Source organism: Nicotiana sylvestris, chromosome 9 (genome assembly GCF_000393655.2).
Source record: "Nicotiana sylvestris chromosome 9, ASM39365v2, whole genome shotgun sequence".
Taxonomy (NCBI): Eukaryota; Viridiplantae; Streptophyta; class Magnoliopsida; order Solanales; family Solanaceae; genus Nicotiana; species Nicotiana sylvestris.
The window spans coordinates 117,560,154-117,576,938 of record NC_091065.1 but is presented as its reverse complement, the minus strand read 5'-3'; the positions used below and the strand labels follow the sequence as shown (position 1 = coordinate 117,576,938).

Below are 16,785 nucleotides of genomic sequence, written 5' to 3'. Positions count from 1 at the left end.
GCAACTTCTCATTTGGATTGTTGCTCTCTTTCCCACTGCTTCAAACACAAACAATGAAGATATTGCAACTTTTCTTTGTAGTATTCCTGCTGACAAGGTTCATCAATCCATACCTCAAAATTGCAAACAGGTTCGTCGGGAACCCTATAAAACTTGTTCATACACGCCCAGTAGTGGCGTCCAGCTTCACCATCATCCCAACTGTCTTGCATCATGCATTTTTTGCCTCACTCACACCTTGACACATAAAGAGGTTCAGACATTTATTAAAGTGTAAAAAAAAAAACCTTGCTTTTATGGAAATATTTGCTATTAGTTATTGTTAAGCGCAAAACATAACTAGAATGTGCCCGCTATTTATAGACAAGACAACACACAAAACGTAGTATTGTACCGCGCTATACATATTTACTTTTTCTGAAATGAAACAACTTTTCCGCAGTTGGTCAACTTTCCAGACCGACAGGACAACACACAAAAGTAGTATTGTACCGCGCTATGCATATTCACTTTTTCTGAATCGAAACAACTTTTCCGCAGTCGGTCAGCTTTTCAGACCGACAAGACAACACACAAAAAGTAGTATTGTACCGCGCTATACATATTCACTTTTTCTGAAACGAAACAGCTTTTCCGCAGACGGTCAGCTTTTCAGACCGACAAGACAACACACAATCTCTCTCTCTCTCTCTCTCTCTCTCTCTCATATATATATATATATATATATATATATATATATATATATATATATATACACGTCTTAATATAGCTAATGTTATGTCGAAATTTGAATATAGCTTATATAACTATACACTTTGTAGTTAGTATATACAATCTTATATAAGGCAATATACTATATAAGGCAATTTCTTGTAAATTATCTAAATATTATATATATTTATATATTATAGATATAGATATAGTATATATAATATATATAAGCTATATAATTTACAAGAAATTGCCTTAGATAATTTTTTTTTAAAAAGGCCGGGCCCACTTAGGCCCACAGATATATATAATATATATAAGTTATATAACTTACAAGAAATTGCCTTAGATAATTTTTTTTAAAAAAAAGCCAGGTCCACACATATATATACACATATAAGCCATGTATATATATATATATATATATATATATATATATGATATATATAGATATATATATTATAGATATAGATATAGTATATATAATATATATAAACTATATAATTTACAAGAAATTGTCTTAGATAAATTTTTTTTAAAAAAAATAATCAAGGCCCATTTAGGCCCGGACCCGACCCACATAGCCCGGGACCATTACTACACGATCCCGGTCTGGTTACACCCAAAAGCCCATAAAACCCCGGTTCGTTTAAGCTCGACCCACAAAGACTCGATCCGTTTAAGCCCGGGCCCGGACCGGATGCCAGCCTTAGCTCGGCCAAACAAACTATTAACAATGGAGTTTAAAGGGATCACATTACAGCCACAATCTTAACAGTTAACACCATGCAAATGTGAATTCAGAATCCAGTTTAACTTCGGGAAACAGAATTATCGGGAGGGAACAAAAGAAAAGTCGATTTTTCAATACTGTTGACTTTTACCCCCTTTTACCCCAATAACCATTGGGTAAAAGAAACGACTTCCCAAAATTTTTAAAAACTTACTGCAGCTTTAATTTTCACTCACAAGGCACAATCCTCTCTTCCTCCTTAACACACCTGTCTCCGTTCGATCCCACTCGCCTTCCGACGATGTCGACGAAGAGACCGAGAGTTCCACCGGTTCTATGGAGGTTGTTCCATAACCGTGCACGTACTCTAGGACATACAATTTTATCTCTAGTTCCTTCAAAAACGTCGACGAATTGCCTCTGCAAGGGTCGCCAGTGCCTCGGATGCGTCGGCGAAAATGGCGCCACGTCATTTCTGATCAGGGAAAAGGATTCAGATGATTATCGGAAGCTTCTCAACAAATGCTTCGTTGTCCTCTCCGACAGCACGCCTCCTCTCCACGTGTACGATCCTCACTGCCGCTGGTCCCACCTTGAGGTATCCGTTCTTTTTATATCAGTTTTAATGTGATTGTTGTTGTGAAAAGTATGCATTTGGAAACAAAATTAAGAATAGAAGGAAGTCGGACTTTGTCGGGAAAATTTGGATATTCAATTTTTTTGGCGGGAAACTGTTCCTCTTTGTTAGTTTTTCTTTTTCTTTTTTAGGTATAATATTATGTGGTTGTTCCTTGCTGTTATAATTGTTCTGAAACAATGTTTTAGCTACTTCGTTCTTCATTATTCTTTGTTTTCTGAGCTGAAATTTTGATAAGATCTCTGTCAGATGAGTGTTTATTTGAAATGATTCTCTAGAAAACATATGGAATAGTAGATACTATAAGGTGAAAATATTATGTTTAAATATAAATAAAGTAAAAAGCAACATGGTTGACACACGAAAAGCAAAATATGATGATCTTCTCGGCTGAGTATAACCCTGTGAAGTGATTAGAAATGGCTGAAATGTACAGTTAAACTTAGATCTGCTGGTTTGCTTACTAGAGGCTAACTGATTAACAGAGCTCGAATGCTAGAGTTGTGTTGCATATTACATTTAGAGTGACAAAATCAGCAGAACCCTGATAGTATGGTTTTTGCAGGGTGGTTCATGTGTTCGGTCTCACAAATAGCTAGTACTCAGCATTTACGTGATGATCCAATGTTATTGTTTCAGCAGTTTAATGGGGATAACATTCATGTATATGCATATCTAGCCTTAAGATCAGTTCCTTCCTAGGATCATTTCATCCTTGTGCTTGGACTAACTACATTCATGTTTTTCCTCTACCCAAATAAGCGCAAAAGTTCCTTTTGTTAGTATATTACTAAGATGATTCTCGTTTACATTATAGACGAATCTTTTATCTGATTACAACATTAATTGATTCTTGAAGTTGAACCAGTTTCAATGTCAGATGGTGCAGCTGTTTGCCACTTTTATGTTGGCAAATGGAAGAATATGGACTGTAGAATGACAGCCCCTGGAAAAAAAATCAGTTTGACATGCTAAATATGAATGCACTCTGCAACAGTTTCAAATAGTTTTATGCTGAAAGTTGTGACTGTTGGTGCATATTTATGAGTGCGTTTGATTGTTTGGTCTTTTCCCTTTTTGTTTTTTTCATGCATATAAAAATCTTTCCACAAAAAAATCATTCATGTATAGAGGTTTTCTGATGTTTAAAAATATTATGATACACTTGGCTTGTATCTATTAGAATTCTTCTTGCCGCCTGATGCATTGGTCATTCAACTGGGGAGAACATGTGGCCCATAGTTCAAAGTTCAAGAGCCAATTGAAATAATAGATATCTAAGGAGGAAGCTTTAGAGACATCTCAAATGTTGCGCTTTTTTCCAAGTCCTTGACAAAGTTAACATTGTGTGATCTATGTCAACTCGCTAGGTTCTTAACAAGTTTAGACAGGTGTAATTTATAAGAGATGGATCCGATAGAAGGCCTCAAACCTTGAAATCTTGCCTTGAAAAACAAACTATATGGATGTGAAAAACAGGAGTTACTGCAATAAAATTTTTCCATGTCTGCCATACACTTGTTGCATCCTATACTTTGATGTGTACGCATGTTTCTTTTTCTTTCAATTTTTTTTTGTATTTGACCTATGATTAGCACCTGCGTGGGACTGCACTTGTGCAGTATGTAGGCATCAATTATATCATAATGTGTATATACAGCCTTAAAAGGATACTCTAGACTGAAATGCACTAAAACTTTCTTAATTCCTAGATTCATATTGATGCTTATATCTTCGAATATGGTTCCCATGATATGCATGAATTAATATGGGATAAGTTACTTTATGGTGCAAGGGTGCAGAATATGCTATGTTGGTAATTCATATTGTTTTTGGAACATGCTATCTATTTGATTAATGCTTCAATTAGCTCATCTTAACGTATATTTTTACCAATCAAATAAAACAAATTAGCTCATCTTAACATGAAGACCTGGAACTCTTCATCCATGTGACATTTGTTTGAAGATGATTAGTAGTTTGTAAATAATATTGATGACAACTCTATAATTGTATGATGCTTAAAGTGTTAGTATCATTGTGATATCCTTCTTTGCATTTAAGATCTCTCAATTTTTGTATTTCAATATTGCTACTCTAGTAGACTGGTAGGAATTCTAGATATACTGCAATAGAAACAACTGTATAGTACCATAAATTTAACTTGAACTATATTAAAGATATCATTCTTTTTGTTTGAATTCAGATTGATAATCTTTTACATGCTTGCTATTTCAGCTTGTTAGGAGGACAATAGAAATGACAATAATCGAGCAACCCAACAACGTTATATGTTCTGGTTATGCTAAGGTGACAGCAGTGTGTTTTTTCAAGCTGATTATCTTTGTCTGCATTTTTCATTTCTACAATACAAATTAAGTTCCCAATCCCAAGATTGCAGCTCTGCTTTCTTAATTGAGGTTTAGTCAAAAAGGATCTGTTTAAGTTAGTTTGAATTCATTTAAAAAAGGGGAGGAGCCAGGTAAGTAAACAAGCTGCATAAAGAATATTTCTGTAAAGATAGTCTGTAATGATTATTATGCCTTTTCTCCCCTTCAAGGTGGCAGTGATTTGTAATCTGATTTCAACTGTTCTTCTATTATTTCCTAATTTCTTTTGCCTGATGATTACTTTAAAGCTGTTTTTTCGTATCTGATAGATGAGCCGCTTCAGTGACATAGTAGAACTTTTGACATCACCAGCATGGAGCCTTCTCCTTAAAAGGGTGTGTAAAATATTGGCTTCTCGGGTGTACTCTTATATTTTCATGTGTTGCGGTAGGCAAGTAAACTTTAATGTACTTTGACAACCTGCAGATTGGGGATGTTCTCATGGTTTATTTACTAAAGAACACTTCAATATTTTTTCGACTCCCTCGAAACAAACACCGTCAGGTGGCTGGAGTTCCCATCTGTGACTTACGCCGAAAATCTCTCCTGCATGTATCTGCCACTACCTATAAGCCTTCATTACTTCATCCTGGTAACTAGTTTCAGAAACTTGTTCTTTTGAGAGGCTTTGAATTTGATTAAGTTCCAATTTCTCTTCATATATGCTCAACATACTTCATTGTAGTAGATCTGAGTGCGACATTGTTTGAATTATTGTGAAAGTTTATTGCTACTCCCAGAATCTAGGAAAAAGAGAAGTGTAGATGAAGTTTACTCATCAATGAGGAAAAAGATGTGCATTAGGTTTGTGTCCTGACGTCGTTACTGTAAACTCTGCTAGCTGGATTGGCTGCAATTGTAGGGATTATATTTTCCATGCCCTGTTGCTGCAGGAAAAATTGTGCTGCGGAGAAGTTATCGACAGAAACTACAAAATCTGCTTCTGGTGACGTGCTTCCATCTAGGGAAGGCCAATTTTACTCAATTACACATACTTCCTTGTGTGGAAAGCGTACAGAAACTACAAAATCTGCTTCTGGTGACGTGCTTCCATCTAGGGAAGGCCAATTTTACTCAATTACACATACTTCCTTGTGTGGAAAGCGTAAAAGACAGTTTAAATGGCAGCGTCAGAGGAAGCGTAAGCAGTTGAAGGCTCAAGAAAAATATTCCTTAATCCCTTGTATGAATTCCAACACTAAGGACAACTGGCCGGGAGACCAGAATTGTGATTCCTTAATCTCTTGTATGAATTCCAACACTAAGGACAACTGGCCGGGAGACCAGAATTGTGATGTAAGCTCAAATTCAGTGCTTCTTCTTGAAAAGGTGATTTGCGAAACTTACACTGCCTTTATCAACTTTGATCCTATAGTCTAGCTTGTGGTCTTCTTCGCCCACCCAATGGCCCTGTTTCCATCTGATGCATATGCTAATAAAGAAATCACCAACTGGTAAAATGCCTCAGAATGTTGCAGGTGAAGGTTTTCAATCATAAAATAATTAAATGCATTTTCAGTTTCTTCTAGCAAAAGAATGGACTTTTATGTCAAGATGAGAGGCACTGGGATGATTCAATCCTACTTATTTTTGGGATGCAAAATGGTGTGTACTGGAATGGGTAATCCTTAAGCCCATTTTATCCAAGGAACCAACATTGTTAAGGCTAGTGAATAACTTACTAGTGTTAATTGGTTCTGACTAAACTTCATAGTCTCATACAGTTTTATTACTTTGTAAATTTACCTTGCATAATTTCTCAAAATAAATGAGAACTGTGCAAAATTAGATTTATTCAATTTTATAATACATGAGCATTTTGATAATTGTGTCTCACTGTCTTATCTGAATATTTATTCGGAACTAACCAAACATATGATAGGATTATTTAGAGGACCATGCCATTGTCCAGACTCCTGAGTTGGATCCCATGTTAACTAAACACAGATGGATGTTATTTAAGAGTTCTTTATCTGGGGAGGTTCTTTTGAGATGACTTATCCTCCTTTATGCAGTCTGAAAACAAACAAGCACATAAAGGATAATAGAAATCAAAAAGCAACTTTGTAAAAGAATATAATGGTTTGTATCCCTTACCATGACCAATTGGGGTTAAAATTGCATGCTTATGTTTCCAAATTTTGTAAACTGTTTAATGTGAAAGCTGGCAAAAGGCCCTCAAAATTGAAATTCAGCTTACACCTAAACAAGTCTGCTTAGCGCAATCCTTAAGGATCTTCCCTGTCATTGTCAGTCTTACCACACATGTTGCATCTAGGAAATGAACAACTGCTTTTTGTTCTAAGGGCTAAAGGTGAGAACATGGAGAAGAATGCTAATAGAAGATGAAAAATGAACAAGAACAAAAAAAGAAATAAGGTATTGATTTGTCAGAAAAAAAGAAGAAGAAATAAGGTACTCAAAAGTGTAACAATCGTAACTAGTGCTGATGTTATGCAAGAGTACTTTCCTAGTGGAAGTAACTTCTACTGGGTTGGGCTTTTCCTTATCAGTAGATTCAGAATTCTTTAACTTCTCAAGGAAGAGGCTCGAAAGTGCTGTGAATGTTTTCACAAATAATTCAGCTATACATACATCTACATATTTTGGATTAGTAAAATGTTTGTGTTTTTCTTGTCAACAGAAAAATACTTGGTGCTCTTGTTGTTTGGTCTTTCAAACAATCCCAGAGGTCAAAAAGGAAGTTCAAATCAACAGGCAAACCATCTTCTACAAGTTGGAAAGTTTTCCTTCAGTGTTCCCATCCAAGCGTATCCTTCTACTTTGTCCCCATCCTAATCTTGCTTGGCATTATGGTTCACTTTCATTGCTAATATCAATATTAAGAAAGGACTGGAGTTCCTCTTTTATTCATAAACGTTTTGCAACCTTTTGCCACTTAGATTTCACTCCCTTTTGGTTTAGAGAGGAGTTTACTGCTCCCTTATTTCCTAGCCAATCCAGGAAAATGGAAGAACTAAAATAGAAACGGACTGTTGTTGGCTTCTGCATCACCACCTTTGGAGGAAACTTTGTTGACAAACTCAAGAATACTCAGACATCTTGAATTCGCTGAAGCCAGACTCTTCTGGAGCAAATAGACTCTTCAAGGAAATTTTTAGATCTCTTGGTGTAAATGTCACTACTCAGATAGCTTCTTGCACGCACAGCAGCAACTGTACTTTTATCAGATCCACTTGTCTGTAAGCAACAGTTTTCCTTTGTTCTTAGTTGATCATCTTTGAAGTTTCTTACCCAAGGATGATTATCTCATGTGGTTACTTTGGTCGTTCCTCATGTACTTAAGGCATGCCTCTAAGATGAAGATAATCCATTTCAAATATACTCTGAAAAATATGTTTTGAAATTGCAAATCTCCACTTTCTTTTTCTCTCAGGCAGTCTAAATTTTCTGAAATCAGGATTTTCCCCCTTCTCCTGTTTCCATATTCTTAGTGTGTTCGAGCATTAAGTATCTGCACTTAAGGGACTAGTGAATAATTAGCATGAATTCGGAATTATTATGGATGGCCGACATAAACATAATTACTGGTCAGATAAAGATATATACTGTTATGAAGCTTGACAAAGTAGTCAAACATTGGGTTGTTTGCCAAGAAAGTGGTAGAATCAAGTTGTAGAAGCTGCTCTTTTGTAATTTGTTTCTTGAAAGAGAAAGTCTAGCACGTATATTGGTCTCGCCTGAGAGATTCCAGATCTTTGATATAATGTTGTTTGACTTGTACACAAGTAAATGGTAATGTTGTAGGAGCTCAAAGTGTATTTAGATATATAGAGGGTTGCTGGGACTAGTTTATCAGAAAATTCTTGTCAATAATTTTGTATTATCAATGCGTTGTCACCATTAGTTCACATTTGATTGGGTTATTTGACAGCTTTCCTTCTGCTAGTGTCCTGGAGCTGGGTTGCCGGGACTAGTTTGTCAGAAATTTCTTGTCTATAATATTGTATTGTCAATGCGTTGTCACCATTAGTTCACATTTGATTGGGTTATTTGAGAGCTTGCTGCTGCTAATGTCCCGGAGCTTGCTACCTCCCACCTGCACAAATATCGAGTAACTCTATCCACCAAAGCTTGGACATATGAGAAGATATCACCTACTGCTTTTGTCTATTTTGGAATTTGAATTTGAGACCTCATGGTTCTCAACCCACTTCATTGCCCACTAAGCCACATCCTTGGGTGCGTCGTGAAGCTTTACAATTCTCATTCTGTTGACTTCATTTTGTTCATTTTAGGCCCCTTAAATCTTTGATTGACTTCAATTTGCTAATTCTTTAACTGAAGTAACCATTGGATGGGTTTTCTTGTTTCGACTCTCTCAAATTCACTTTCGGATGATTTGCCATGCTCTGCGCTATTATCTCTACTTTCTTTTCGCTGTGAAAGTGGGGACGACTTAGTTGTTTATCCTTAAAAAATTGATCATGGTACATGTCTTGCACTAATTTTTTTGTTCATTCGGCATTGTATTTTTTTGGGAAGGATTGAATTCTTAAATTTATTTTGCTTAATTCTCTTTTCTAACACTTGTTGTAAACATCTAAACCTGTTTTGCTTAGTCTCTTCTCTATCACATTTATTGACCTAGATACCATTCAATTATTAAGTTGCTGAAAACTCTCATCCGCAAAGCTCACCATTGCCAACATGTAAGGCTGTTGGAAAAGCACTGTTCTTCCACTCCATCATTGGATCAAGATACCAAAAATATTATTGCAACTATCTTGGAGGTTAGTCTTTGTTAAACTTCTTCAAGCTTCAGTTCACCCTCTTCTTGTTTCTGGTCCTTCTTAGGTATAAAAAGATTTGAAAAGAAAGAAAATTAGTCATTATTTGCCAGTACTCTCCACCATTTGAAATGCAGAGTTGTCCAAGTTAAATTGTTGACCAGGGCTTCGAACCCAAGAAGTACTAATCTTTTACTCCCTTCATTTCAATTTATGTGAACCCATTTGACTAGGCACAAAGTTTAATAAAAGAGAGAAGACTTTTGATCTTGTGGTGTAAAATGAGGCACATATATTTTGTGTGGCTATAAATCATTGTGTAAAGGTAAATTGTTTCTAAATAAGGAAAGGGGTCATTCTTTTTGGAACGGACTAAAAAGGAAATAGGTTCACATAAATTAAAACGGAGGGAGTATAAGATGTTGAGCACCTAAGATTTATCAACTAAGCCACAATTAATTATTGAAATTTTGGATATTTTCAATTTGTGAGCCATGATTTTTGCCTATTTCAATCTATTATTGCTATCTAGCAGAAGAATGTGGCTCCATATGACCTCTTCGGTACTCGGTAGTGGTATTTTATCTGACATGACCACTTGCACCTTAGTGAAAAATTGATGGATGGTCCTACTCAGTTGTCTCCCCCAGACCCCACTTAGTGGGACTTTACTTGGTCGTTGTTGTTGTTGTCCTACTCAGTTGTCTATAAATAGCATTTCCAGATATGGATATTGAAAGTGATGTTCTTAACTATTTGGGATCAGAGACACGAAACCGAAGCAAGTATACTTGCAAAAGGTTGTGCTGAAAGTGGATTAGCTCACAATGACATCGACTCCGAAAGTTGCAGCACAACTCCAGGATCACAACCCTCTCTTTTGGAGCCAACCAAGTGTTATTGTATGAAGAAGCAGGTTGTATCATTTATTTGGGCTGTTTGTCGAAGTATAGTGCCCATAAATTTACTGGGAACTCCTTCTAATTGGAGAGTTCTAACAAAGAATATTTCCAAGCTTGTTAAGCTACGAAGGTTTGAGAAGTTCACGCTCAAGCAGAGCATGAGGAAAATTAAACTATCTAGGTATCATCTACTATCAGATCAGTACTCCTTACTGAAACATAAACTACTAGAGCACTGGATATTTTGGTTCTTTTCTTCAATTGTTGTGCCACTGGTTCAAGCTAACTTTTACGTAACTGAAGCTGAGCATGAGAAACAAGATATATTTTATTATCGCAAGCCTACGTGGGAGAACATTATTTCCAAATTTGTGACTTGCTTGAGAGATCAAGGTTATCAAGAATTAAATGTTGCATCTGTCAAGAAAATAATATGGAATAGATCTTTTGGTTTCTCAAAAGTTCGACTTTGTCCAAAAGGAAAGGGGGTAAGAATGCTGGCTAACCTTAAAGCATCGGCAAAGTTGCCTGTGAATCCTCCATTGCAATCCAAAGGTCTGAGAAAAGTAGGTGTTGGTAGAAATGTTAAATGTTACAATTACAAATCTGTTAATGAAGTCCTCAAAGATTTGCACTTGGTGCTCAAACATATAGTAGTAAATGAACCAGAGAGGTTGGGTTCATCTGTATTTGACTACAATGATGCATATAAAAGGCTTCTCCCTTTCTTATCACTCCTGAAGAGCGGTTTTTCTGTCAAACCTGGAGTTTTCATCATTGTATCAGACGTTGAAAAAGCTTTTGATTCTGTAGACCAAGATAAGTTACTGAGTGTGCTGGATGATCTCAATTTGGAGGAAGAATATTTTTTAAGCAAAGTTGTTCAAGTTGTGTGCACTAAGAAATCATTACGGATACCACAAAACTGGACATTAGTGAGTAAAGAGAATGCCCCTGACTCCGCCAATGCTAGGTCTTATCTTCCCACTGGCTCATTGCATGGCATTCTTGTAAAGCAACAGGTAGGATGTTTTGAACTACTTTAGGGTAAACACATCTACATGCACATTTCATGGCCTTCTTTTGGCTCCTTTCACTTGTATGTGGTTTCTTAATTTCTTGGCACTGATGTATTTGTTTGAAGGCAAATGTACTTTTTACTAGAATGTTGTACTGCCTTAGGATTAGATCTACATGCACATTTCATAGTCTTCTCTTGGCGTCTTTCACTTACATGTGTATCTGTTTCATAATTCCTTGGCACTGATTGTATTTGTTTGAAGGCACAAATTCTTTTTACATTCCATTGTTGATGGCAACTTTGTACATATTATAATTTGCATTTACAAAATACTATTCTGCAAATGGAAGAAACACATGATGGGATGACAGAACAATCAAGGCAGTGAAAATCAACATGAAGGTTTGAAGTTAAAATAAGTCATGAAGATTGCACATTGGTATAGGTATCCAAGGTTATTAATCTATGAACTGGGTGGGGTGGGTGGACGCGGGGGGTGGGGGGTTCGGGGGGTAGGTGGAGGCAGATCAACCAAAGTTCTACTCCTAGAAAGGGAAATGAATCATTCTTTCTAGGAAAAAGATCATTCTTTCTGATCTTTCAGTTTGTTTAAGGCCCCATCAACCAAGAACAAATCAGAAAATAGCAGTTTGACAAATAACTTATATCATTCAGTTAAGCATGACCTGGTATTTATGCTTTAAGAACCTTACTTACAAGAAGTGGCTATAACAAAATCTAAATTACTTAATCTTCCAGGTGCAAGGCAGAAAAGTAAGAAAAGAACAGCTTCAAAATGATATGAAGGAGCACATAAGGCGCAATGTGCTGCGGTTAGGTAGCAATTTTTTCTTGCAATCTGTTGGTATACCTCAAGGGAGTGTTTTGTCCTCTATGCTCTGCTCTTTGTATTTAGGACATCTCGAGAAGTCAGTAATATTTCCATTCCTTGACAAAGCTTGTGAACCTGCCCCTGGATTTCCTTCGGAGGAATGTTTTCTCGATGATACAGCTTCAGGATGTGCTCACCTCGTAATGTGTAAACCTAGCTATCTGTTACTTAGATTTATTGATGACTTGCTTTTCATCTCAACCTCAAAGGAACAGGCTTCTAGGTTCTTCTCACGGTTGCAGAGAGGGTTTCGAGCCTACAACTGCGACATGAACAAAAAGAAATTTGGAATGAACTTTCAGATAAACACTATACCAGATCTGAGATCAGATAGATTGTATGTGGTTGAAGATGGAACCTCATTTCTTCGGTGGAGTGGACTTTTTATCAACTGCTCAACGTTGGAAATTCAGGCAGATTACACGAGGTCAGCTATCTTCCTAGTGGCAACATGGCATCACTTGAGGATTTCATATGAGCTGTTATTTTGTTTGTTCTGGTGCTTCCTAACGTTTATATCATGATAAAGGGGAGTTACTACCATGCCTAGTCGATCGAAATGGTTGTCGCAACCATCATTTTATTTAGCATACTCGGTATTAAACTGACCTTATTTGGCTATCAAGTACTCGTTAAAACTTGTTAACTTAATGTTTAGGAAGTTTGGCAATTAGCAATGTTTCCCTCTGCATGATTGTTTGTACTCTTCTTTCTAACTGACTTTCTCAATGCTCAAGGTACTTGATTTAATCAGTAGATATCTATTGATGTGATCCTTTTTCACAGGTATTTGAATTTCCCGCTGAGTTCAACACTCACTGTGGGCTGGCTAAATAAACCAGGCCGTGACTTAAAGGTTAAGCTGTGCGGTTATCTGAGACCGAAATGCCATCCTATATTCTATGATTCTAACATAAACTCAGCAGCTGTGGTCAGACTCAACATTTATCAAGCTTTTCTTTTGTGTGCCATGAAGTTCCATTGCTACATCTTTGATTTATCAAGCATATGTAGATTCAGCACCAAATTTTATGCAGCTGCTTTGGGAAAATCATTGAGGTATGAAATATTTAGTACATCATCATTGGTGCGATTTGGTGCTCTTTATACACTGGATCTACATTGGAACACAGGCACTTCAATTATTTTAAATCTTAGCTCTGCTAGAGCTCTAAATGAAAGGGATTAGGGGCAAGGGAGAGTGCATCAGTATTTACATTCTTAATCTTATTGTACTCCTGTTACTGTTGACATCATGCTGCTTTTCTTTTACTTCATTTTTCTCACTAGGTATATGACAAAGCTCATCAAGAGGAGGATGTTCTCCTTCAAAACTGGTTCAGATTTTCGTCCAATTCTCGAAGTGGGGAAAGGTGAAATCGAATGGCTTGGATTAACTGCTTATATTCGCGTTTTGAAGAGGAAACAATCAAGATATAAGGAATTGTTACGTGTATTAGATTCTAAGCTCATGGCGCTTGGTAAGCAAGAAAGTACATTATCAGTATTACAAGAAGCCACAGATGATAAGCGTTCCTCTATACTATGGAAGATTAAGTATTGACAACAGTAGGAAACATACCTGTGTTGATTAACTCTTTTGCATTCTGTCCACAGTCCTCTGATGAAAAAAGAAGGTTGTAAAATTTTTAAAGCTTCGGTCTGGAGCCTTTTAAGATGAGCTTGATATCAAAAACTATACCATGTAGTTCTCCTGATATATATTGAAAGCTATTTACACAGACTGCTATATTGGCAATGGTTAGGAATGGCACGTGGAGCGGTGCGGGGCGGGTTCTGTCTAAAACTGCACAATTTCAACCCACCCCGCCCCGCATAGGATTCAAATCCGCATCGACCCGCCCCACACTCCACCCGTGTTCACCCGCCCCGCCCACATTTATTTATTTTAAAAAAATCTCTCTTTTTTTTTGGTTTTTTTTGTTTTTTTTTTTGTATTATATAAAGACGCCACAAACATCTGCACAACATCTTAAATTTGCCACTTAAAATTTTGCATAAAGATACACTTTGTATGTTTTAGCCTAAGCATTTTGTTATATTTGCTAATCATTAATTTTCACAAAGATGATTTAAGAAACACCATCAAAATGTTATGTTCTACGTTTTTAGCTATTTCTGGTATTTCCTATTGATGAAACAAAGCAAAGTATGTAGACTTTGGTAACTTTGATAATTGACATGATACTATGTACAAATTCCTATATGTTGTCATTCTCCTATTTTTGGTACTGTTTATTAGTTCAAAAAATAAAATCCCCAACCCGCGACCCGCCCCGCATGATTTTTTTGAAAATTTAAAAACTGAATTCGCTCCGCCTCGCAACCACAAACTCTCAAACTCTCCCTGTACAACTAACACTCAAACCCGCACCGCCCCATTGCCATCCTAGCAATGATATTTTAAAGCGATACTATTCAGATCATATACGTAATGGTCCTTGTTTGAGTTGCTCCTTGAATTCATTGTAATCACTCATTGGCTGAGCATAATCTATATGTCACAAGTAAATCTTCAAAATTAAGCAAAAGCTTAATATATCCTTTTTTGGTTGAAAAAAGCTTGCCTCTTTTTTCGTTTTGTGTTCCTATATTGTTTTATTGTGCTGTTATTTCTAACGTCGACTTCTACTCATTTTGGGCATAAAAGAATAAACCTAGGGCAATAGCTTTAAAGCTTTGAGAAGTCTACATTAAATAAAAAGAAAAAAAAAGAGAGAGAAAAAAGCTTGCGAAGTCATTAAAAGAGGCATCTAATAATTGGTTCATTTCAAAATTTACAGTCTGATTCATTTTATTGCGCAACTAAATTTTTAAATTTTTTGGTAATAACCTGTGAAATTACCATTAACAATAAAATTTGTACATCTTAGGAGCATCTAGTGTTATAGCCACCAGTGTTCTATGAACATCCAGACCTTAAAACTATCGAAGAAACATCAAACTAATTACATAGCTTTTGAACTAAAAAAATGACATCTACTTGCCGTTTTGAGTGTTGAACTAATCCTATCCTTTCTCTTATCTCCTTCTGAATCTGTACAATGACAAAACTTGTATTTACAGTTGTATTCCTGAATAGCTTCCAATTTCTACCTTGCCGTGTATAGCAAATCATCGAACCCCATTTTGCTGCCATTAACTCTTTTTTCAATCGCCTCCAATGCCTCCTCTTTATCCATTGCATGCATTGCAGCACTCATCTCTTCTGCATTGGTATTCCTGCCCAGGTCGTAAGTGCATTCCTCACTTTAGTAATCCATCTAGAATCAACAAACAGATGGTGTTGAGTTTTCCTCATTCCTTCTTTACATAAGCAGCAATTGTCATTATCCATTGGTATATTTATCCTGTGTAATCTTTTTTTGGTAAGTAACTTCTCCTGGCTTGCAATTCAGACCATGATTCTCTGTCTTGGCAGTATTAGGGAACTCCAGATAAGATCATCTTCTTTAACTCGTATTAGGCTCCCCTTCATTGCATTATAACTCCTGGATACTGAATACACACCATTTGTAGTCAGTTGCTACTTTCTTCCATGATACCAACTTAGCATTTTTGATTTTAAAGCATTCAACTTTTTCTAATATTTCTAATACCAGCTATAGTCTGTTGGTGGACTGTGCTCCCAATGTTGTCACTTGCTTTCATATAAATTCCATTCACCCATTTGACCCACAACATGTCCTGTTTATCAGCTAACTGCCATAGCAATTTCCCTACTGATGCAATGTTCCATTCTCTGCAACTTTTTATATTAAAGCCACTATACTTTTTTGGAATACACACCTTTTTCCAAGATGCCAAGGCCATCTTTCTCTTATCCTCTGAACTCCCCCACAAGTAGTCCCTGCTCTTCCTATCAACCTCTTTTAGCACACTTTGGGTAAGATAAAAATAGCTCCCCAGAAATTGTATATTGAAACAGCACAACAGTTATGATTTATAATCTACCAACATATGACAACTGTCAGGAGTATGCATTCTTTATCCTATTAGTGATCACCACCAACTAAGTGAGTAAATATTAAGTGAGTAAGCTTTGTCTTCTTGCAAATTGGATGATATTTGAAATATGGTAAATTTACTCATTTTCCATAAGGTTCTAGATAGGTATTCCATAAGTAAGACAAACAACAAGGTGACATGGAATCACCTTGCCTAAGTCCTCTTTTTCCTTCAAAATACCTATATCCTTCACCATTGATCTTGATAGAAAACTTGGTTGATAAGACACACGTGTGACAACCCGGCCAGTCGTCTCGTGAGTTACCGCTCCGTTTTTCCCATTTCTGCTTCTTATTACTTTGTCTATCGGTTCTATATGTGATCGGGTTGGTTGACTCGGGTTCGGAAAGGATTTGGTAAGGTTTGAGACACTTAGTCTCTTTTGAGGAAGCTTAAGTTGGAAAAGTCAAACGGATGTTGACTTATGTGTTAGAGGGCTCGAATGTGAGTTTCGATGGTTCGGATAGCTCCGGGAGGTGATTTGGGACTTAGGAGCGTGATCGGAAGGTCCGGTGTAGATTTAGGCTTGAATTGGCAAAATTGGATTTTTGGCGTTTTCTGATTGATAGGTGAGATTTTGATATAGGGGTCGGAATAGAATTTCGAGAGTTGCAATAGTTCTGTTGTGTCATTTGGGATGTGTGTGAAAAATTTCAGGTCATTCGGGCGTGGTTTGGTTGGGTTGTTAATCAAAAGCGGAATTCGGAAGATTTTTGGAA

The 16,785-nt window shown here is 36.6% G+C and overlaps 1 protein-coding gene across 3 annotated transcripts; it reads left to right on the top strand.

Moving 5' to 3' along the window:
- Positions 1–1,572: 1,572 nt before the first annotated feature.
- LOC104217220 (telomerase reverse transcriptase) lies at positions 1,573–13,779 on the top strand. Of its 3 annotated transcripts, XM_009767408.2 has the most exons (13): positions 1,573–2,042; positions 4,320–4,391; positions 4,741–4,806; positions 4,898–5,063; positions 5,212–5,275; positions 5,365–5,800; positions 7,116–7,242; positions 7,530–7,674; positions 9,084–9,225; positions 9,989–11,146; positions 11,905–12,464; positions 12,824–13,096; positions 13,328–13,779. In XM_009767408.2, exons 1-13 carry the CDS (start codon positions 1,746–1,748, stop codon positions 13,599–13,601), a joined length of 3,780 nt encoding a protein of 1,259 aa, XP_009765710.1. In that variant the 5' UTR covers positions 1,573–1,745; the 3' UTR covers positions 13,602–13,779. The 3 variants fall into 3 exon arrangements, with proteins under 3 accessions (XP_009765710.1, XP_009765713.1, XP_009765715.1); XM_009767413.2 differs by lacking the exons at positions 4,741–4,806; positions 4,898–5,063; positions 5,212–5,275 and having other exon boundaries at positions 2,019–2,042; XM_009767411.2 differs by lacking the exons at positions 4,320–4,391; positions 4,741–4,806; positions 4,898–5,063; positions 5,212–5,275 and having other exon boundaries at positions 1,752–2,042.
- The last annotated feature ends 3,006 nt before the right edge of the window (positions 13,780–16,785 follow it).